The 25,145-nt window shown below is 46.2% G+C and overlaps 1 protein-coding gene across 4 annotated transcripts in view; it reads right to left on the bottom strand.

Annotated features, from left to right (window-relative positions):
- MYLK3 (myosin light chain kinase 3) overlaps positions 1-25,145 on the bottom strand; it is an 84,044-nt gene that overhangs the window by 14,625 nt on the left and 44,274 nt on the right. For all 4 annotated transcript variants that reach the window (XM_069968568.1, XM_069968570.1, XM_069968569.1 and 1 more), the window contains 3 exons: positions 23,709-24,106; positions 20,606-20,711; positions 14,484-14,577 (listed from right to left, as the gene is read on the bottom strand). In XM_069968568.1, the coding sequence (XP_069824669.1) occupies positions 14,484-14,577; positions 20,606-20,711; positions 23,709-24,106 (598 nt within the window). The remainder of the gene's footprint in view (positions 1-14,483; positions 14,578-20,605; positions 20,712-23,708; positions 24,107-25,145) is intronic.

Below are 25,145 nucleotides of genomic sequence, written 5' to 3'. Positions count from 1 at the left end.
CATACAATTGTAGCAAACTCTTAGCTGTGAGAAGTGTTAGGTTTGTGTGGGGTTTCCCGCATCTGGATGTAAACTCCAATTCCAAAAAAAGTTGGAATGCTGTGTAAAGTATAAATACAAGTAAATAAAAACGCAATAATTTTATGCACAGTAAAACATAGAACACACATCAGATCTTGAAATCAGTGTACTCATTTAGAACTTAATGGCTATGTTCCCTTTTTTAGACAGTCGTACTTTGGTCCATTAACAAACAAAAAAAGATATTGTGGAAACATAGCCTATAGCAGCAACAATCTCAAAAAAGTAGGGACAGGGCAACCAAAGGCTGGAAAATTAGGTAGTACAGTGGTACCTCGGTTCTCGAACTTAATTGGTTCCGGAAGGCAGTCTGAGAACCAAGCAGTATTTTCCTATAGGAAATAATGTAAACGTGTTTAATTGGTTCCAGCACTTACCAATAATTACCTACAGTACCCATATATTACATTGATAAGCGCCCAGTATAATCCCTGCAGAACAGAACAGCACTATATACTGTACAGGACATTATATACAAGAAACATTCCAAAAAACAGCAATTATAGTACAGTAGTCACTAACTCCTCACTCATCCCTTACTGTATAGAGTCCGCTCACCCAGTAGCGCATTAGAATAGGTCCATTTCGGGCAATAGCCCAGGGCCCTGAGTTCCTGGGGGAGCCATGGCCACCCAATAAGATATATACTTTAGTAGTGTCTTGTCTCCTGACTACAGCTCTGCCATGACTTGCTAAAAAATTGCTGCTTTTTTACTGCAATTTTGCACACATCAGGGCATCATGACATTATCTATTCTGTACTATTAACACTACCCTAGTGCTGCCATAGTTACAGTGGGCTTGGGGGGGTCCCATGCTTGGTGAATAGCCCGGGACCTATAGTAATGTTAATCCGCCCCTACGCTCACCCCAGCACTGTAATGGATGGGAGATGGTAGTGCACTGACTGTACTACTACTGTACTGTATATGCACTCCAGCAATCTTATACAGTACAGGATGGGAGATGGTGGTACACTGACTGTACTACTACTACTGTATATGCATTACAGCAGTTTTATACAGTACAGGATGGGAGATGGTGGTGCACTGACTATACTACTAATGTACTGTATATGCACTCCAGCAGTCTTATACAGTACAGGATGGGAGATGGTGGTGCACTGACTATACTACTACTGTACTGTATATGCTCCCCAGCAGTCTTATACAGTACAGGATGGGAGATGGTGGTGCACTGACTATACTACTAATGTACTGTATATGCACTCAAGCAGTCTTATACAGTACAGGATGGGAGATGGTGGTGCACTGACTATACTACTACTGTACTGTATATGCTCCCCAGCAGTCTTATACAGTACAGGATGGGAGATGGTGGTGCACTGACTGTACTACTACTGTACTGTATATGCACTCCAGCAGTCTTATACAGTACAGGATGGGAGATGGTGGTGCACTGACTGTACTACTACTGTACTGTATATGCACTCCAGCAGTCTTATACAGTACAGGATGGGAGATGGTGGTGCACTGACTGTACTACTACTGTACTGTATATGCACTCCAGCAGTCTTATACAGTACAGGATGGGAGATGGTGGTGCACTGACTGTACTACTACTGTACTGTATATGCACTCCAGCAGTCTTATACAGTACAGGATGGGAGATGGTGGTGCACTGACTGTACTACTACTGTACTGTAGATGCACTCCAGCAGTCTTATACAGTACAGGATGGGAGATGGTGGTGCACTGACTGTACTACTACTGTACTGTATATGCACTCCAGCAGTCTTATACAGTACAGGATGGGAGATGGTGGTGCACTGACTATACTACTACTGTACTGTATATGCACTCCAGCAGTCTTATACAGTACAGGATGGGAGATGGTGGTGCACTGACTGTACTACTACTGTACTGTAGATGCACTCCAGCAGTCTTATACACAGGGGCGGATTAACTTTACCATAGGCCCCGGGCAGGGGCGTAGCTAATGTCTCTTGGGCCCTGGTGCAAGAGGTCAACTTGGGCCCCCACCCCCCCCTTACCACATACTGACTAACACAACCGCTGCTACTGAATAAAATCCTCTGTACATAGACCAATATGACCTCATCCAGTCATATAGAGGTGGCCCCAGCTCTACACAGGCTCTATACACCATATACATTACAGTGCAAATATATCAGGTGACTCACAGGGGACGTCTTCTCTGATCGGAGTTCTTCCCTTTTCATCTTCTCCATCTGCCCAGGGCCATTATGAGAACTTTTTGGAGCCACGAATCCACAGAATCTGCCAGACAAACATATTAGGCTCCTCACACTGACACCATCCTCATCTCTTTACAAACTGCACATCTGTATTGGCCCCTTTACACCCTCATTTAGTGGGTAGCCTGACTCTATGTGACTCCCTTATAGTACATATCCCCCTATTGTATACACCCCCTGTGTAGTCCACCTTATAGATGGCCCCCCAATGTTTCCCCCTTATAGATGGCCCCCTGTGTTGTCCCTATTATAGATGCCCCCCATGTTATCCCCCATATAGATTGCCCCCATGTTATCAACCATATAGATGCCCCCCATTTTATCCCCCTTACAGATGCCCCCCATGTTGTCCCCTCCTCCTGCCCCTCCATCATCATACTACTACCCCTTTCATCCTCCTGCCCCTCCATCATCATACTACAACCACCTCCACCATAATACTACTACCCCTTCATCCTCCTGCCCTTTCATCGTCATACCACTTCACCCCTCATCATCCTCTTGTTCCATCATCATCATACCACTACATCCTCATCATCCTCTTGTTCCTTTATCATCATACCACTACACCCCTCATCATCCTCTTGTTTCATCATCATACCACTACAACCCCCATCATCCTCTTGTTCCATCATCATCATCATCATACCACTACATCCTCATCATCTTCTTGTTCCATCATCATACCACTACACCCCTCATCATCCTCTTGTTCCTTCATAATCCTCTTGTTCCTTCATCATCATCATCATCATACCACTACACCCCTCATCTTCCTCTTGTTCCATCATCATCATACCACTACACCCCTCATCATCCTCTTGTTCCATCATCATACCACTACATCCCCATCATCCTCGTTCCATCATCATCATACCACTACACCCCTCATCATCCTCTTGTTCCATCATCATACCACTACACCCCCATCATCCTCTTGTTCCATCATCATCATCATCATCATACTACTACACCCCTCATCCTCCTCTTGTTCCATCATCATCATCATACCACTACACCCCATCATCCTCTTGTTCCTTCATCATCATCATCATCATCATACCACTACACCCCACATCTTCCTCTTGTTCCATCATCATCATCATACTACTACACCCCCATCATCCTCTTGTTCCATCATCATACCACTACACCCCTCATCCTCCTCTTGTTCCATCATCATCATACCACTACATCCTCATCATCCTCTTGTTCCATCATCATCATACCACTACATCCCCATCATCCTCTTGTTCCATCATCATCATCATCATACCACTACACCCCCCATCATCCTCTTGTTCCATCATCATACCACTACACCCCTCATCATCCTCTTGTTCCATCATCATACCACTACACCCCCATCATCCTCTTGTTCCATCATCATCATACCACTACACCCCTCATCATCCTCTTGTTCTATCATCATACCACTACACCCCCATCATCCTCTTGTTCCATCATCATACCACTACACCCCCATCATCCTCTTGTTCCATCATCATCAGACCACTACACCCCATCATCCTCTTGTTCCTTCATCATCATCATCATCATCATCATCATCATCATCATACCACTATACCCCTCATCTTCCTCTTGTTCCATCATCATCATCATACTACTACACCCCCATCATCCTCTTGTTCCTTCATCATCATACCACTACACCCCATCATCCTCTTGTTCCTTCATCATCATCATACCACTACACCCCTCATCATTCTCTTGTTCCTTCATCATCATACCACTACACCCCATCATCCTCTTGTTCCATCATCATCATCATCATACCACTACACCATCATCCTCTTGTTCCATCATCATACCACTACACCACCCCTCATCATCCTCTTGTTCCATCATCATCATCATCATCATCATACCACTACACCCCTCATCTTCCTCTTGTTCCATCATCATACTACTACACCCAGGGGCGCCGCAATGATGAGGCGACCTGAATCGTCTGCCTCAGGCGGCGCCACTAGCTGTCACCATGGGGGCGGCATTCAGTGGCAGATTATAATATGAGCGGTTCGGGCGGCCGCCCACATTATAATCCGCCACTGACTGTACCCAGGGCCGCTTTAACCAGAGGGCACATGGTGCACGTGCACCGGGCCCACTGGTTAAAGGGGCCCCCCCGAGCAGGCCGGCCGTTGCTATGTGCGACCAGTGCGGTCGCACAGGGCTCCGGCCACCAGCCTGTCAGGGGGGAGCGCCATGGATGGGTAATCTACTTACCCCTCCATGGCGCCCCCTGCAGGGCCCCCCCGTCCGCCGCTGCCCCCGTCCGCTGCTGCTGCGGCGCTTCAGCGCTGCAGCAGCAGCGACACTGACAGAGAGAGAGCCATTGGCTCCCTCCCTGTCAGTCACTCTTGTGGCCGCACTTCCTGCGGTCACAAGAGGCCGCGCTCTCCCTCTAGCGCCCGACGTCACTGGAGCGTCGGCGCGAGGGTAAGGGGAGTGCAGCCTCTTGTGACCGCAGGAAGTGTGGCCACAAGAGGGAAGAGAAGAGGAACGCGTGGACCTAGGTGAGTAACAGTGTTTGTTTTTTTCAATGTTATATGGGAGGGGGAGCTATATACTATTGGGGAGCACAGGGGGCTATATACTATGGGGGAGGACAGGGGGCTATATACTATGGGGGAGCACAGGGGAGCTATATACTATGGGGGAGAACGGGGGCTATATACTATGGGGGAGAACGGGGGCTATATACTATTGGGGAGCACAGGGGGGCTATATACTATGGGGGAGAACAGGGGGCTATATACTATGGGGGAGAACGGGGGCTATATACTATGGGGGAGAACGGGGGCTATATACTATTGGGGAGCACAGGGGGCTATATACTATGGGGGAGAACGGGGGCTATATACTATTGGGGAGCACAGGGGGCTATATACTATGGGGGAGCACAGGGGGCTATATACTATGGGGGAGCACAGGGGAGCTATATACTATGGGGGAGCACAGGGGGCTATACACTATGGGGGAGCACAGGGGAGCTATATACTATTGGGGAGCACAGGGGAGCTATATACTATTGGGAAGCACAGGGGGCTATATACTATGGGGGAGCACAGGGGGCTATATACTATGGGGGAGCACAGGGGAGCTATATACTATGGGGGAGCACAGGGGGCTATACACTATGGGGGAGCACAGGGGAGCTATATACTATTGGGGAGCACAGGGGAGCTATATACTATTGGGAAGCACAGGGGGCTATATACTATTGGGGAGCACAGGGGAGCTATATACTATGGGGGAGCACAGGGGAGCTATATACTTTGGGGGAGCACAGGGGGCTATATACTATGGGGGAGCACAGGGGAGCTATATACTATGGGGGAGCACAGGGGAGCTATATACTATGGGGAGCACAGGGGGCTATATACTACTGGGGAGCACAGGGGGCTATATACTATGGGGGAGCACAGGGGGCTATATACTATGGGGGAGCACAGGGGGTTATATACTATTGGGGAGCACAGGTTAGCTATATACTATTGGGGAGCACAGGGGCTATATACTATTGGGGAGCACAGGGGAGCTATATACTATTGGGGAGCACAGGGGTCTATATACTATGGGGGAGAGCACAGGGGGCTATATATTATGGAGAGCACAGGGGGGCTATATACTATTGAGGGGGAGCACAGGGGGGCTATATACTATTGGGGGAGAGCACAGGGGGGCTATATACTATTGTGGGAGAGCACAGGGGGGCTATATACTATTGGGGGAGAGCACAGGGGGCTATATACTATTGTGGGAGAGCACAGGGGGGCTATATACTATTGTGGGAGAGCACAGGGGGGCTATATACTATTGTGGGAGAGCATAGGGGGGCTATATACTATTGGGGGAGAGCACAGGGGGGCTATATACTATTGTGGGTGAGCACAGGGGGCTATATACTACTGGGGAGAGTGCACAGGGGGGCTATATACTAATGGGGGAGCGCACAGGAGGGCTGTATATAACTGGAGGAGCACATGAGGGTCTATATACTACAGGGACACCTTAAAACTATGGAGGCACAGAGGGGTGTAACTATGTAGGGGTACAGAGGGGTGTAACTACTGTATAGGGGTATAAGGGACCTAACTACTGTATGTGTTGGAGCCTAAAATATTTGTCTGGCAGATTCTGGAGAGAAGATTCACAGCCAGGAGAAGACTTCAAGGTGGCCCACGGTGGATGGAGAGAAAAAGAAAAGGTGACAGACTCTGATCGGAGAAGACGCCTCCGGTGAGTCACTGGATGTAACTTCACTCTGTTATAGGCTTGTACTGATAGGGGTCATGGTGTGGCGGTATTATGTAATGGTATCAATGGTGATATCTTTCTGTTTTGTTTAGTGCAGTTTTTATGTAATATGTAATCACTGAATGGTGGAAATAGTGTTATAAGGTAACTACTGTATGTATTGGGGCTCCTGATACAGTGTGGGGGCAAATTCAGTACATTATACAATTTGCAGAAAGGTAAGGCGGGGCCCACTCTTGAGGGCTGTGCACTGGGCCCACCAATGTATTAAAACGGCCCTGACTGTACCATGTACTGGAGCCCCCCCGCCCCCGGGCAGTATCTGTAATGAGATGCTGTGAGCGGGGGAGACTGTATTCATAAGCGCCGCGCTGTACTAAATCAGCCGCGCGGTGCTGATACTACAGCGCCGCGCTTATGAATACAGTCCCCCCCGCTCACAGCATCTCATTACAGATACTTCCCGGGGGCGGGGGGGCTCCAGTACATGCATTCCACGTCCGTGATCCGTCAGGATCACGGAACGTGGGAATGCAGCCTTAGTCCCCCGGCTGATGTGCGGCTGCCCGGGGTGTCCCGTCCTGTCCCCGGCAGCGCGCGCATCAGAGAGCTCCCCGTGCGCCGGAAGTCACAGGCACAGGCGCACGGGGAGCTCTGTGATGCGCGCGCTGCCGGGGACAGGACGGGACACCCCGGGCAGCCGCACATCAGCCGGGACCAGACCAGAGAGGCTCGTCGGGGGAACGGAGGGCAGGTGAGTTGTGTGCTGTTTTTTGTTTTTGCTTTATCTGCTGTGCAGGGGGGGGGGGGGGGGGAGAGGGGGACCATCTATAAGGTAGGGGGGGGAAGGGGGCCATCTATAAGGGAGGGGGGAAAGAGGGGGACGATCTATAAGGGAGGGGGGAAAGAGGGGGACGATCTATAAGGGGGGGGACCATCTATAAGGGAGGGGGAGAGGGAAGAGGGGGACCATCTATAGGGGGGGGCCATCTATAAGGGAGGGGGGAAAGAGGGGGACCATCTATAAGGGGGGGGCCATCTATAAGGGAGGGGGGAAAGAGGGGGACCATCTATAAGGGGGGGACCATCTATAAGGGAGGGGCGGGAGGGGGACCGTCTATAAGGGGGGGAAGAGGGGGACCATGTATAAGGGGGAGAGGGGGACCATCTATAAGGGAGGGGGAAAGAGGGGGACCATCTATAAGGGGGCATCTATAAGGGAGGGGGGAGAGGGGGACCATGTATAAGGGGGGGAGGGGGACCATCTATAAGGGAAAGGGGACCATCTATAAGGGAGGGGGAGAGAGGGAAGAGGGGGACCATCTATAAGGGGGGGGAAAGAGGGGGACCATCTATAAGGGGGGGGGAGAGGGGGACCATCTATAAGGGGGGGAGAGAGGGAAGAGGGGGACCAACTATAAGGGGGGGGGAAGAGGGGGACCATCTATAAGGGGGGAAGAGGGGGACCATCTATAAGGGAGGGGAAAGAGGGGGACCATCTATAAGGGAGGGGGGAGAGGGGGACCATCTATAAGGGAGGGGGGGAGAGGGGGACCATCTATAAGGGGGGGAGAGGGGGACCATCTATAAGGGAGAGGGGACCATCTATAAGGGGAGGAAGAGGGGGACCATCTATAAGGGGGGGAAGAGGGGGACCATCTATAAGGGGGGAAGAGGGGGACCATCTATAAGGGGGGAAGAGGGGGACCATCTCCTAAAAGATCAGCACCCTCCTCTCCTGACATCCTCTGTGCTGCTGGGACTTCTCCTATAGGATTAGCACCCTCCTCTCCTGACATCCTCTGTGCTGCTGGGACCTCTCCTATAGGATTAGCACCCTCATCTCCTGACATCCTCTGTGCTGCTGGGACCTCTCCTATAGGATTAGCCCCCTCCTCTCCTGACATCTTCTGTGCTGCTGGGACCTCTCCTATAAAGTCAGCCCCCTCCTCTCCTGACATCCTCTGTGCAGCAAGGGACCAAACATTATGTTTATTGGGGACAGCAGTGGGGGGGGGGGGCAGTAGTGGATTATAATGTGGGCGGATTGACGGGGGGGGGGGCGTCATTCTATAGTTAGCCTCGGGCAGCAGAGAGGCTAGAATCACCCCTGACTACACCCCCATCATCCTCTTGTTCCTTCATCATCATACCACTACACCCCATCATCCTCTTGTTCCTTCATCATCATCATACCACTACACCCCTCATCATTCTCTTGTTCCATCATCATCATACCACTACACCCCCATCATCCTCTTGTTCCATCATCATACCACTACACCCCCATCATCCTCTTGTTCCATCATCATACCACTACACCCCCATCATCCCCTTAAAAACAAAAAAATCTATACTCGCCTGCATGATTTCTGTAGCCCCCAGGCCACACGCGCTGGCGAACTTCCCCCGTCGGGAGGCGGGGCTTAGCGCGGAGGGGGCGGAGCTTCGCGGGACCTGTTTTTTTTCTTAACGCGATGCTCCCTGCGCTGGAAGTGCTTCCCCCCCCCCCCCCCGCCGCACACAGAGCTCCCTGGGGGCCGCAAGACAGCCGGGGGCCCCTGCAAAACATTGCTTGCGGTCACAAGAGGGAGTGGGAGGCGGGCAGTGCAGTGGTAAGGGGGGGGCCTCGCGGGCCCCCCCTTGGTAGCGGCCCGGTCGCGGCGGCGACCCCTGCGACCGCGGTCGCTACGCCACTGGCCCCGGCTGTTCACCAAGCCTGGGCCCCCCACCCCACTGTAACTATGGCAGCACTAGCCTGGCATCCATAGTACGGGACAGATAATGTCATGATGTCCTGATTTGTGCAAAATTGCCATAAAAAAACAATGATTTTTTGCAAATCATGGCGGAAGTGTAGCCAGGAGACAGTACACCACTGAAAGTATAAGTCTTTTTGGGTGGTCATGGGCCCCCCAGGAGCTCAGGGCCCCGGGCTGCCGCCCGAAAGCCCCTATTATAATCCACTACTGCTTATACAGTACAGGATGGGAGATGGTGGTGCACTGACTGTACTACTACTGTACTGTATATGCACTCCAGCAGTCTTATACAGTACAGGATGGGAGATGATGTTGCACTGACTATACTACTATTGTACTATATATGCTCTCCAGCAGTCTTATACAGTACAGGATGGGAGATGGTGGTGCACTGACTGTACTACTACTGTACTGTATCTGCTCTCCAGCAGTCTTATACAGTACAGGATGGGAGATGGTGGTGCACTGACTGTACTACTACCGTACTGTGCATGCACTCCAGCAGTCTTATACAGTACAGGATGGGAGATGGTGGTGCACTGACTGTACCACTACTGTACTGTTTATGCACTCCAGCAGTCTTATACAGTACAGGATGGGAGATGGTGGTGCACTGACTGTACTACTACCGTACTGTACATGCACTCCAGCAGTCTTATACAGTACAGGATAGGAGATGGTGGTGCACTGAGTGTACCTTCCAACTGTCCCGGATTCCGCGGGACAGTCCCGCTTTCGGGGTTCTGTCCCGCAGTCCCGGAACGGCCCCCCGTGTCCCGCATTATGTGTGGCCCCAGCGAAAAAAACTATAAACCAGTAACTCACCTGTCCGCCGGTCCCAGCAGCTCCTCTCCCGGCAGAGCGCGCACTCCCGTCATCCTCCGGGGCGGGCAGCGGGGTATACAGACACTGACTGTGCGGGAAGTGACCTGCAGCCTCTGTCATGACTCACTTCCGGCACAGTCAGTGACTCTGTACCCCGCTGCCCGCCCCGGAGGATGACGGGAGTGCGCGCTCTGCCGGGAGAGGAGCTGCTGGGACCGGAGGACAGGTGAGTTACTGGTTTATTGTTTTTTTATCTGGGGCCACACTATATGGGGATTGGCTACTATGTGGGGCACTATATGGGGGATTGGCTACTCTGTGGGGCATATATGGGGGATTGGCTACTCTGTGGGGCGCTATATGGGGGCATTGGCTACTATGTGGGGCACTATATGGGGGATTGGCTACTATGTGGGGCACTATATGGGGGATTGGATACTATGTGGGGCACTATATGGGGATTGGCTACTATGTGGGGCACTATATAGGGACATAGGCTACTATGTGGGGCATATATGGGGGCATTGGCTACTATGTGGGAACTATATGGGGGCATTGGCTACTATGTGGGGCATATTTGGGGGCATTGGCTACTATGCGGGAACTATATGGGGGATTGGCTACTATGTGGGGCATATATGGTGGCATTGGCTACTATGTGGGCACTATATGGGGCATTGACTACTATGTGGGGCACTCTATGGGGGCATTGGCTACTATGTGGGGCACTCTATGGGGCATTGGCTACTATGTGGGGCACTATATGGGCGGGTTGGCTGCTATGTGGGGCACTATATGGGGATTGACTACTATGTGGGGCACTATATGGGGATTGGCTACTATGTGGGGACTATATGGGGGATTGGCTACTATGTGGGGTACTATATGGGGATTGGCTACTATGTGGGGCACTATATGGGGATTGGCTACTATGTGGGGCACTATATGGGGATTGGCTACTATGTGGGGCACTATATGGGGGATTGGCTACTATGTGGGGTACTATATGGGGATTGGCTACTATGTGGGGCACTATATGGGGATTGGCTACTATGTGGGGCACTATATGGGGGGATTGGCTACTATGTGGGGTACTATATGGGGATTGGCTACTATCTGGGGCACTATATGGGGATTGGCTACTATCTGGGGCACTATATGGGGGCATAGGCTACTATGTGGGGCATATATGGGGGATTGGCTACTATGTGGGGCATATATGGGGGGGATTGGCTACTATGTGGGGCACTATATGGGGGCATAGGCTACTATGTGGGGCACTATATGGGGGCATAGGCTACTATGTGGGGCACTATAATGGGGGATTGGATACTATATAGGGCATTTTTGGGGCGATTGGATACTGTATAGGGCACTATTCAGTCAACAGCATGTGGTGACTGTAGGGGAGTGGCTATGGAGGGTTGCTATGGGGGTGTGGCTATGGAGGGTTGCTATGGGGGCGTGGCTATGGGGACCGCGGCGCACATGTCCCTCTTTGCTCTTTGCAAAAGTTGGGAGGTATGACTGTACTACTACAGTACTGTATATGCTCTCCAGCAGTCTTATACAGTACAGGATGGAAGATGGTGGTACACTGACTGTACTACTACCGTACTGTACATGTACTCCAGCAGTCTTATACAGTACAGGATGGGAGATGGTGGTGCACTGACTGTACTACTACTGTGCTGTATATGCTCCCCAGCAGTCTTATACAGTACAGGATGGAAGATGGTGGTACACTGACTGTACTACTACTGTGCTGTATATGCACTCCCGCAGTCTTATACAGTACAGGATGGGAGATGGTGGTGCACTGACTGTACTACTACTGTACTGTATATGCACTCCAGCAGTCTTATATAGTACAGGATGGGAGATGGTGGTGCACTGACTATACTACTAATGTACTGTATATGCACTCCAGCAGTCTTATACAGTACAGGATGGGAGATGGTGGTGCATTGACTGTACTACTACTGTGCTGTATATGTACTCCAGCAATCTTATACAGAACAGGATGGGAGATGGTGGTGCACTGACTATACTACTACTGTACTGTATATGCACTCCAGCAGTCTTATACAGTACAGGATGGGAGATGGTGGTGCACTGTCTGTACTACTACTGTACTGTATATGCACTCCAGCATTCTTACAGTACAGGATGGGAGATGGTGGTGCACTGACTGTACTACTACTGTACTGTACATGCACTCCAGCATTCTTATACAGTACAGCATGTGAGATGGTGGTGCACTGACTGTACTACTACTCTACTGTATATGCACTCCAGCAGTCTTATACAGTACAGGATGGGAGATGGTGGTGCACTGACTGTACTACTACTGTACTGTACATGCACTCCAGCATTCTTATACAGTACAGCATGTGAGATGGTGGTGCACTGACTGTACTACTACTCTACTGTATATGCACTCCAGCAGTCTTATACAGTACAGGATGGGAGATGGTGGTGTACTGACTGTGTCTAGCATTCTTATACAGTACAGCATGTGAGATGGTGGTGCACTGACTGTACTACTACTCTACTGTATATGCACTCCAGCAGTCTTATACAGTACAGGATGGGAGATGGTGGTGCACTGACTGTACTACTACTCTACTGTATATGCACTCCAGCAGTCTTATACAGTACAGGATGGGAGATGGTGGTGTACTGACTGTGTCTACAAATTTGTGAAGATTTTAAAGCAAAGGAAGGAGGGAGGGAGGAAACATGGTATAAGTTAAAATGTCATTACATATGGCGTGTTGAATATGTTGAAAAAGCACATTGTATATGATGCACTTGCTCTTTATATGTATATATTTGAAATAAAAAAAAATGTAAAAAAAAGAATCAATGGTGCCACGTCACAGAGGGGGGTTTCGTTACGCTGGGGGCCAGGGGGCCGGCCTCCAGTGCTTCAGGCCGGGCGGTTAAAAAAAAAAGCCTTGCATAGTTCAGCTAGACAATGCTATATTTAAATATTTTTATTAGTTTTGATAAAGGAAATTTAACAACAACCAAACAATATTCACATCTGGTGTTCACAGGCATAATATAATAATATGTGTATAAAGGAAGTGCCTGTCTGTTGATATACAATTAAATTAAATACAATTAAACTTAAAATACACAAGATTAACTTAAAAAAACAACACTTAAAGCTCTCACAAAAGACTCAGACCAGGGTCTCTGGTTTGTATGCATGGGACACTCCGGCTCACCCAGGTCAATAGGGAGATCCTTGGCCAAGATCCTCTTTTGATACCATGTGGTTATACAAAAACACTCTTGGATAGAACATCGTATTGGCAGGGGTAATAAAGCAGTATAACTTTCCCAATACTCAAAAAATCGCTCCACTTTAATTTCCTTCCTCTGTTAGGCCTCCACCCAATCCACTTTCACGATACAGGAAAGTTTTTCTAGGAATAATTTAAATGGAGGAGCAGTTGGATGGTTCCATGTGTGTAGTATGGTTTTTACACCTGCAGCAACATATATAGAAGTTTTCTTCCACCTGCAAAGCAGGGAAAATCATAGATGTCTATATAACCAAAAATGGCCCATATCAGGCATAGGGGGACATAGTTAACCAGGTGTGTAAAAGCAAATGTGTGGACTATATCCCAGAAAGAACGGACTACAGGATATTCCCACAAACAGTGATATATCCCCCCCCCTCCCCCACGGCATATGAAACACTCGTCAGTCTGGTATATACCCATTTTGGTACTGGAGAGAGGTACGACCTATGGAATAATTGCAGTTGCATCTCTAGGTATCGGCTGCAAGATAAATACCCACGGCTTCTTTTATGAGCCTTGAGAAGGATACAGGTCGTCATCCCAGGTATTTCCCTCAACCATTTGGTCAATGCTGGCGATGACGGCGCATGGTCCAAGGGGGCATGTAAGAATTTATAATAATAGTCAGCTAGACAATGCTAAACCACATACTGTACCTATCACCACAGTACGGCTTCACAGAAGAAGAGTGCAGGACTGCATTTACATTTTTACACAGTGTCTCAACTTTTTTGGGATTGGGTTGTAACTGCTCACAACAAGCAGCAATTTCTATCAAGCCCCTGTAAGGGTGAATACACGTGACTGTCGGCCACATGCGGCTGGAATGTGGCAGCCAACCAGCATGCAAGTTTGGCAGCCAACATGTGCCTGGATTGGCTGCTGCACTCCAGCAACATGCGGCTGACAGCCATGTGTTTTCACCCTAAGAAGCTCTAATATCATAAATATTGGTTACATTTTGTTACATACCCTGTCCTTGGGTGCTTTCACTTTGATGATTTTTGCAGCCAGACGGAGGCCAGATGCAATCTCCACACACTTGTGAACTTGACCAAAACGCCCCCTAGTGATCAACATATTAAAGTGTGAGAAGTAAATACATAGTACAATCAAATTAAAGTTAGTACTTCCCTAAAATCTCAAATAATTTCCTATGTGTATATTGCCACCGAATGGACACTTTAGTTTGAGGCTTCTGTTTCTGTAACCACCAGATGGCACTGTTTACATGACAACTCAGGCCCTGTTCACCACACATTTCAGGCAGGGGCGTTGCTAGGATTCATGGGGCCCCATAGCAAAAAAAACTGTACAGGCCCCCCGCACAACAAAAAGCACACTATATATATATATATATTCGGTGGCCAAAGAATAAAGTCTCTTGTGGCAGAGCAGAAAGCAATTGCTGCTTGCTCTGTCAGTCCACTGCATTTAACTATAAGGGCCCATTAGGAGCCGTTATGGTTAACTACATAGGTGCAGGAGCAGACTACCTTCTGCATAACCCCTTATGTACTAAAGTGTGTAAGTGACATAAACCTCACCTACATGCTGCAGCACAAAAAAGCTTAAAAGCAGAAGAGAAGGAGATGGCTAGTGCACTGATAACCCCTGACCTCTGCAGGGCTCAGGAGAACAGAGGTCAGGGGTTATCAGACCAGTGAAGCAGAGATCCCCTTTCTTCTGATTATTAACCCATTTTTATGTTTCAGCATGTAAATGAACTTTGGGTCACTTACACACGGCAGTACATGAGGGGTTAAGCAGAAGCACACAGGTTGGCTCTTATCTTCCCTGTGCATCGCCGGGCCCCCCTCCTGCAGGGTCCCCATAGCAGCTGCCTACCCTGCCTCTATGGTAGCTACGCCTATGATTTCAGGACTCCATCAGCAGTATATATTGGGATACTGTGAACTATTCCAACAATTGCCACAGTGGGTCCACAGCCTAATTGTGGTTACACTTGGTCTGTTATATATGGAAACAGAAGATTGTCAGCAGAAAAAGAACATCTCTGCTGCCACCTCTGTCCCTGACATGAACTGTCCAGACCAGTGGTAAATCATTATAGAAAACCTCTGCTGCACTGGACAGTTCCTGACATGGACAGTGGTGGCAGCAGAGAGCACTGTATAAATCTGTATAACTTTCGGACACCAGTTAATGTGAAAGCTGATATCCCTTATGAATATTTACTATATAAGCATGGCTCAATTTGATAAAGTTTGGGGTATATAGTGGTAATTGAGGCTCACTACACATACACTCAGTCGATACATCAAACTTAGGGACTCCCTATCCCAGGTACCAAGAGTTGAAGAAGTTAGATGCAGCCCTAAGGCTGCCTGGAAAACATATATACAGCCATAGGCCATGTTCACATTGACAGCCGTCCAGTGTCAGAGAAGATCATCCCGGCCGGTACTACAGTACCAGCCAGGTGATCTTCACTGCTGCTGAATTCGGATGCGGGCGCATCAGTGTGCGCCCGCATCCGAATTCCCTGCTGCACACAATGGAGCGTGCGCCCGGAACCACACGCTCCATTGTGTGAACTGATCGGTTTTCTGTGGGCGCTATTCAATGAATAGCAGCTGCAGAAAACTGACATATTAGTTTTTGCAGCACCGCTAGTGAGGGCATATGGGGGGCATATGTAGGTCAGCATAATTAACCCGTGCTCTGCCTTAGAAATAATGGCTAAAGGCATGGAAAAAGTTACACAACCAGCGTACTGTGAGTACAAGCTGTGCTCCTATGTTTTAGGCAAGACCTCAGAGATGTTTTGGGAGTTTGTCAAAGTGCTGTTGTTATCACCGATTATAAATAGCCCATGTACATGGTAAACACCATTAAAAGACCAGAAGCATAAATCTCATCTTTCTCACGCTTTACAGTGGATTAACCTCTCGCCCAGCTGTCCGTTAACTGTGTAATGCAATGTTACAATGCTTTCTGTATGCCTTAGTCACATGCTGCTGGATGTAAATATATCAGCTGCAGAAAACACCAAGAACATTATAGGCCATAACCCTAAGGGGTAATGTATCTACAGAGTCTATTTGCATTTACTGCATAATGGCTGCTTTAAAGGGAATCTGTCAGCACCTGGGCTGGTCCCGAGGTGCTGACAGTGCAGTGAAGCAGGATGTCCCATAATGTATGCAGTACCTTTCTTTTAGCAGTCTGTGCAGTAGTTTTATTGTATTTTTGTCTGTAACTTGTAGTGGTGAGGAGTTTGCGCCGCACTTAGGAACGCCTCACCACCACTTTCTCCTCCCCGCTTGCTGCCCGGCCTCCTTCTTCAAGAAGACATTGGTGGCAAGGGCCGCACGCCGACTCGCCAGTACACGCATGCTCCCTGGATCTGTTGGAACGCGCACTCCTGCGTCCCGAATCGCGCATGCGCTGTAGCGTGGAGGCACGCCGCTCATCTGCGCTATGGCACATGCACGATTCGAGCCGCAGGCGTGCGCAATATCCGACAGATCCAGCGCGCATGCATGTACTGGCGAGTTGGCACGCGGCTCTTGCCACCAACGTCATCTTGAAGAAGGAGGCCGGGCAGCAAGCAGGGAGAAGAAAGTGGTGGTAAGGCGTGCCTAAAGGCCCTATTCCACCAAAAGATCTTACGACAGATTATCTGCCAAAGATTTGAAGCCAAACCCAGGAGTGGATTTGAAAAGAGGAGAAATCCAGTCTTTCCTTTATGACCTGTTCTCTGATTACAGTCTGTTCCAGGGTTTGGCTTCAAATCTTTGGCAGATAATCTGTCGTCAGATCGGTTGGTGGAATAGGGCCTTTAGTGCAGCACGAACTCCTCACCACTACAAGTTACGGACAAAAATACAATAAAACTACTGCACAGACTGCTAAAAGAAAGGTACTGCATACACTATGGGACATCCTGCTTCACTGCACTGTCAGCACCTCGGGACCAGCCCAGGTGCTGACAGATTTCAGCAATGCTGTATCCACCAACCCCCCCCCCCCCCCCAAAACTGATGGTGCCGTCTAATGACAGTAAGTCCTTCCAGGTTGTGTATTTTAAAATGCACCTGGTGCCTTGGTTAATGTAAAAACTTATCTTTTAATCTGCAGCAGCTGAGTCAATGAGGCGTGGCCTAGAGCTTCCATGCCCTAGGACACACGTCATTGACTCAGCTGCTGCACATTATAAGATTGTTTTTTACCCTAACCAAGGCACCAGGAAAAAAACCCAAAGGACTTACTGTCATCAAACGGACGGTACCAGTGTTTTTTGTGGTGGATACAGTATTGCTTTAAGCAAATGACTACAATCTTGCACTTTCTCCCTTTTCGAGTATTTTTATGGTATCTTTTTTTCATGAAATGTGGGAATAAGCCTTTATATAAGCCTTTATATTCCCCTTCCCTTTAAATCCACTCCATTTGGAGGGCTCCATTGCAGATTTTGTTTAAACAGCAGGACCTAAACAGACAAGAAAAGCTATGCAGTCGTATTTTTGGTCCAGTTACATCCTGCTAAATGAATGGTCACCAGATAGAAACCCAACAGATCCTATTAAAGTCAACAGGATCTTTTGTGATCCACTAGTGTCAGTTTTTCAGACCTGAATGGAAATTGCTTTGAATGGAGCTCTGACGCAGATGTGAAGCTAGCCTAAATGTTGTCATTAAATCATGAAACAACTATTCTGCAAGTTTTTTTCTTGTAGCTTTGTGTTGTGGTGTTAATCTGTTATTTTTACTAGAAATGTATGAGTAACTAGCCAACTGGGAGTTACTAGCTTAGGGGTTGTCCTTACAATGTCTGACACTGATTGGATAGGCTCTGACAGGGCAGGGACATGACCATAAATGGTATCACCCAGTTGACTATTTACTCATACATTTCTAGTAAGAACAACAAAACAGAGCCACACAGAGCTCTAAGAAAAAAAGAATCTTTATTTTATGGGGAATACAATTATTTACTCCAATAGACAGACAGACATCTGTATAGAATGGAAAATGCATCTCTTATATAGGGAAAAAATAGTGAAGCAATTTTTATTGGAGTCGGGATGCTTTAAAAATAATAAATAAAGCATACTCACCTCCTCTGCTGCTGCAGTGTTTAGATTGCCAGGTCTCCACATGCTCCTTCCTTTGGCTATGTTCACACAACGTTTTTTTCAGCTGCGTTTAAAATTACGTCAGTTATTTTGAGTCTAAAATAACGGACGTTATTTAGCAGCATGGCCTCCCTTTAGTGCAATGACTGGTGTTTGTACATTATACTAGTTTGGGGTTACTAATTGGACTTTAGGTGTGGCTTAATTGAAAAGTCCATTGAATTTAATAGTAAAGATGGAGAAAGAACGGTGATTAAAGGAAAAATGTGTGTGAACGAATTATAAAAAACGTCGGCTGTTTGCAAAAGACGTCCACAAATAATAATCATGTTCATTATTTTGACGTGCATTGTGTGCATTGGACGTCCATCTTTCCTTTGACTTCAAAGCATTGCCATAGCAGTCAGTTAAATCGCGGCAAAAAATTTTTATATGAAAATTGTCTGCCTTTTCAATTTTTTTGACGTTGTGTGAACATAGCCTTTCCCTGACACAGCCATTTACTAACTCAGGTCACTGCTGCAAGTACCTTTGGAATACCCCTTATTATCTGTTGCCAGAATAAAATGAACCTAAACAAGTCTACCATTTTTGTATTGGATAATAAATCATTATTATGCACTTAGTTATGCAATGCCATATATCCTAGTCCCTTTTTGTTTTACAACTAGGCATATGTCATTTGAGATCCTAAGAAAGCAGGATGACAGCCTTAGTCACAGTCACTATAACTAAGAAAGACATTTATTAGGGGATAGCTAGGCCAGGGCTACACTATGATTTTTTTTTTGAAGTGCTACAAGATTTTAACTATGGAGCTATAGCTGCAGTCCAAGGTTCCACACAGAGCTATGTGCTATATTGTAGACTGCAGCTGTCACTCAATAGTTAAAATTAACCTTGTAGCACTACAAAAGTCACAGTGTAGCCCTGGCCTTACGCGCACAATTAACTATGTTCACACTACGTACATTTCAGGCAGTATTTGGTCCTCAAATCAGGTCCTCATAGCAACCAAAACCAGGAGTGGATTGTTCACACAATGTTGAAATTGAGTGGATGGCCGTCATATAACGGTAAATAACTGCCATTATTTCAATATAACAGCCGTTGTTTTAAAAAACAGCAAATATTTGCCATTAAATGGCAGCCATCCACTCAATAACAACATTATGTAAACAGATCCTTTCTGTGTTTTCAATCCACTCCTGGTTTTGGTTGCTATACAGCCTCAAAAATACAGCCTCAAATATACGTAGTGTGAACCCAGTATAGCTGTATCCTGACATCAGGGGATTCCTGGCTGCCCTGGATTATAACATGCCATTGTTTCCTTGTATTCCAGTGACACCAAAGAGTTAAACATTCCGCTGGCTCATGAGAGGATCTGGGTGACATTTATGCATCGGCCAACACAAACAAGATGTAGGTGTTTTTAAACAGAAGGTTTTTGGGATTAAACATCTTAAGAGAAGTCATTTCTGTTTTCTATCTCAAGTTCAATGCCAAATTGTAAATGTCATGGTTAATTTATGCGCTATTCCGGAGAAATTCATGGGTTTGATTCCCAGCATATTTGTTAGCCTCCCACTACACACCAATTACCTGAATAGCCCCCAATATGTTAGAAACATAAAGCATAAGAAAAGCAGTCACTTTGCAATATAAACCTTGTTTCTATGTTGTTTAATACTCCGCCAGCAGTGTAAGGAATGGAAATATTCAGTATGCCATGGATATGTCCAGTGTCATCCCCATATATATATGAGTGAAGAACATTTCCAATCCTTCTGAATGGCAAATCTTAATGAGACAATGATAGACATTCTGCTCCTATATCACTACTGAGCTAGGTAGAATTTGCCATTTAGTACTGTAGAAAAGCTGAGTGTAAAAGTCATATTGTTTGGAACCCAAAAACAGGATGCCAATAGTGATGCCAATACTTAGCTCTGTAAGGCACTGAATGTTCCTGTGTGAGCCTCAACTTACCCTCCCAGGACCTCATGTTGGCACACTGTATAGCAGGATGATAAGATGGCTTGCTTGATGCTCACTATTCGGTGGGCGAATGGTGCAGGAGGGGGCGGACAGTCATCTGTAATATAATGATACACAAGTCTGAAGATGGAGATCACCCAATTTTCACATATGGGAGGAAAAATGGGAGCCATTCACATGATTTACAAACATTACCACGAAAAGGCTATGTTCACACACAGAAAAAAAAATATGACAGTAAAATAGATGCAAAATGCATTTTGAATCTAAGGCAATGTTCACGCAATGTACAAAAACGGTAAAAGGCGTCCGCTTTTTGTTTTGAAAAAGACGTCCGTTGTTGAGACTTCAATAAATGGCATTGAAGTCTGTGGAATAACAATGTATTGAATTACATCCACTTGAAAAGACATCCGTTATTCCAAAGACTTCAATGCAATTTATTATAGTTACTTAAAATAATGCAATAATGGATTTCTTCTTTAAAACAAAAAGCGGACGCCCTTTTCCTTTTTTGGACGTTGTGTGAACATAGCCTGATAATGTGCAACATTAACATCTATGGTAAAACACACAATGTATGCACAGATTAATTTTTTTTATAGACTTTAATAGAGCACATAATTAGATTCAAAATATGGCTGCATTTTATACCTATTTTACTGTTGCATTTTGCATTTATTTTACTGCATGTAAACATAGCCTAAGACATTTCTGACTCGACTGTTGAATGACATTGTTGGAGTTATAGTACAATGGCTGCGGTTTGGGCAGAGGATTAGGCTATATTCCCACAACTTCCGTTTTTTGGCGGCTATTTGGCCTCAAACAGACAAAAAGATGGGGATAGAGCAGATCCTCATTTGACACCCACACTCACACTCAAGTGTTTAGGTCGGATTGAGATTTGCTGTTGCTTTTTTTATCTTCCTTCTGAGTTTTCTTCACCCAAGTTACTCAACTATGGTACCTTCTGATTGACTTTGATTGTTGAATGCTATGTACCTTACTACACTACACTCACTGGCTAAAAAAGTAAGTTTTTAGAAGGAGTTGTTAGAATTAAATTAAACTTTACAATGAATACAATGATGAAATATGTATTTGATCACAATATTAGAGTACTCTGTTATCTAGTACTCTGTGCGGCTGCCTCTAGCCTGGATTCAAGATGAGATATGGTTGGGCAATGGGGCATAGTGGTTCTATGTTGCATGTAGATCCTGTACACTTATATTCACCATAAATGCTCCACTAGTGATAAATATCAAATACTACTGTCCTTGGATCACAAACAGAAGCTGGGTTCATCATCAAGACTGTACAGTTCCATTTTGTGTCAGTCCAGGTAAAACCAAGTGTCTAACGATACAACACCTGTAATAATTTATAAATCTGCCTGAGATATAACTGCGTGCCAAGTTTTGCAGCAATATGACATTTTTATCTAGTGCAGTTCTGTTCAGTTTTTTTTGTCAATGAGTGTATATGCTGCTGTGGATGCCTGTCTGCCTCTTCCACATTGCCTCCCACTTATTTCTGTTCCCCTCCTCATATCATGACACTACCCCTCTCACGTACAGCTCTGTTCTCAATAACATCATAACACTAATGAAAGGTTACTGGGACCCCCGCAGGATCAGTACACGTCTGCTGAAGTACTCTGTGCCACTCAGTAATTTAGTACAGGACAACAAAAATCTCTGTCTTTGGCTATGCTTTCAGGTTCAGGATTTTTATACAGTTTTTGAAACCAATATACAATGTCCCACTGAGATCTCTACCAAGACCATGGTTGTGTGTCTTATGTAGCTCCTTTGTTGATTTTCACTGTTCTATGTAATGTCTTTTATACTGACAGATTATGTAAACCTATGTAATAGAGATGGCAGATGGCTGGGAAACCACACAATTCTATACTGTAGAATCTACCAGAAGAAGAAGAAGCAGAGCTTGCCCTAGTCCAGCAAGAAAGAAAGAGAGTTGTGTAGTCCAGGACAGAATGAAATGAAGAGCTCCAGCTAAGAATTTGATCCAGGACACTGTTTAGACATAGTCCAAAGTTTGTATGCAGAAGAGGAGTAATTAGAAACGTATGCTGTAGGGGTAAGGTGTACAAGGACCCCACAACTTTATAATATTGACATATTATAAAGTTGTGGGGTCCTGGCCAGCTGAGATGCTATGCCACAAACTTTACAGGATTGCATCCCACTTCTGTAATTGCAGTACCAGTGAGACAAGCAATGTGTTTTACTGCCTCTGAGATGTTTCGTGGAACATGCAGACAAGACCCTCCTTCCCTTGAGCTCTGCCTTAAAGGGGGTAGTCCAGTAAAAAAAAAAAAAAAAAAAGTACTTTTTCCAATCTGGAGAGCAGGAGAGGTTTTCTATGGGTATTTGCTACTGCTCTGGTCAGTTCCTGTCACAGACAGAGGTGGCAGCATTGTGTCAGACTGGAGAGAATACTCCACTTCCTGCAGGACATACAGCAGCTCCATACCCCTAAAGAAAGAATATACTCCCTGGGTAAACCCTGCTAAAGCCAAGCCTACTTGAACATGTGTTAAAGACTTGAGCCTCCATCTTGAATGTTATCAGTGATGTTTAGTAAAAAAAAAGTCATTGCCCCCTTTGTGTGGCTGCTTTGTGTGGCACACTACCATAAAGGGCACAGTTAGTACACATACACTTATACACATACTCACATACACATACCAGGGACTACTGATAGCATCCTGCCTAAGTGCAATCCCCTAATCACGGATCTACCGTGACCGAGACAATGGCAGCTATAGGAACTCAGCATTCCTACCAGTTCTCTCTCAGTTATTCTATCTGCATCTACTCCTGGCTGCTGCAAAACCAAGAAATGATCATAGATAAAGGGCATATTTAAAGCAAAACTGAGACTTCATCTGTTTTTCCACCTCTGACTTTGGCATCAAAAAATGTGTTATTAATCCTGAACATGAGAACACACTGTGCAAATAACTGGGTGATAAGCTTGATTGTTACCCAGTTTTTACAAATCAGCTGGGTAAAGTTGTGCATGCTTGTCAACAGGATGAATACATCTCATGGCATCTACCCACCAACTATATGTAGAGAAGAGGCTTCTGGCACTTTGGTGGCTTCATTTGGTGAACTGGTGGCCTGGATCTGATCTGTTGTTTGGATGGCATCACAGTCCTTGTTTTCCGGGTCTCCCTGTTGGTGCTTTACCCCAATTTTCTCCCCTTGGACATTTTCTGTACCATCACTTCTTACAAGTTGTCGTCCTTTGTCCACAGCAATTGTCTTCTTTGCTGGACCTGTTTGGCAGATCTGAACTCCTGATATTTTGGCAGCAGATGACACTGGCTTGTTCTTACTGGTAACTTCTGCTCCCCGAGATGCCTGTTCTTGCCTACGCATGTGTTGTGTTTGTGCATTTGTCTTGATTTCCGAGATGAGAATCTGTTCTTCTTCCATTTGGGTTTGACATGATTTCCTGCAAAATACATTGTTTTTAGCTACTTTTTGTTACTAAAATGGTTACTTTTGTTACTAAAACCTATTAATACTTTCTAATAATTCGACATGGGACTTTTTTTTTGTCCCTAATCTTATAGTCTTACAGGATATATAGTGCGGGGTTGCTGTAGAGTTTCAGTACAGGGAAATACAACTATTACAGACCTCCAATAGCTTAGAAAAATTATGACGTAATAATGACTTGAAAATGTTCTTACTCCATATAGCATGTGTATTTCTACTGTAGTATTAAATTAGGTATTTCCATCTCAGTATTAAAGAGGACATTCACTTCACAATGAATAGAACACTCAGCACACCTGCACAGCCCTAATTCAGCACTCCCAAAGAGAATGGTGTTTAGGCTACGGTGGCAATGCAAACAAGCTGAGTGCTATATTTATTGTGGGTAGATTGTGGGGTTCTGCTGATTGGAACCCACAGCAATCAGCCTTTTATCCCCTATTCATAGGATAGAGGATAAGAGGCTAAGATGGGAATATACCTTTAGGCTATGTTCACACTATGTAAAATAACGACCGTAGAATTACTATCGTAATTCTAGCATGATTATAAACAGGATGAAACAGGTCATTTACTTTAAATACTGCGCCCAGCCTGAGAAACCACTCAGAAATTTTTTTACATCAAAATCAAGTTTAAGTTGGCAGATATAAATTTTACGTTCGCGGCCGCATTGAAATCCACGGCCGTTGTTGCAGTATTGCCGGCCGGAAATAATTGACATGTTCATTTTTCACAGGGCCGTATAAACAATGGCTGTTATCTGATACGTAGTGTGAATTCAACAGCCGTTGTTACATTGCATTGCAGTCATTATAGGGAACCTCAAAACAACGGCCGCAGTTTTGCGGCGCGAACAACGGACGTTATTTTACGTAGTGTGAACATAGCCTTAAAGGAGATTTTTCTGTGAGGATTGATCACATCTACTATACAACCATCTATTTATCCCATATTCTATTAGAACCACTAAGTTGCTTGTGGGAATGTTT

Source organism: Dendropsophus ebraccatus, chromosome 4 (assembly GCF_027789765.1).
Source record: "Dendropsophus ebraccatus isolate aDenEbr1 chromosome 4, aDenEbr1.pat, whole genome shotgun sequence".
In the NCBI taxonomy this organism is placed as follows: Eukaryota; Metazoa; Chordata; class Amphibia; order Anura; family Hylidae; genus Dendropsophus; species Dendropsophus ebraccatus.
This window is presented reverse-complemented; position numbering and strand designations above follow the sequence as displayed.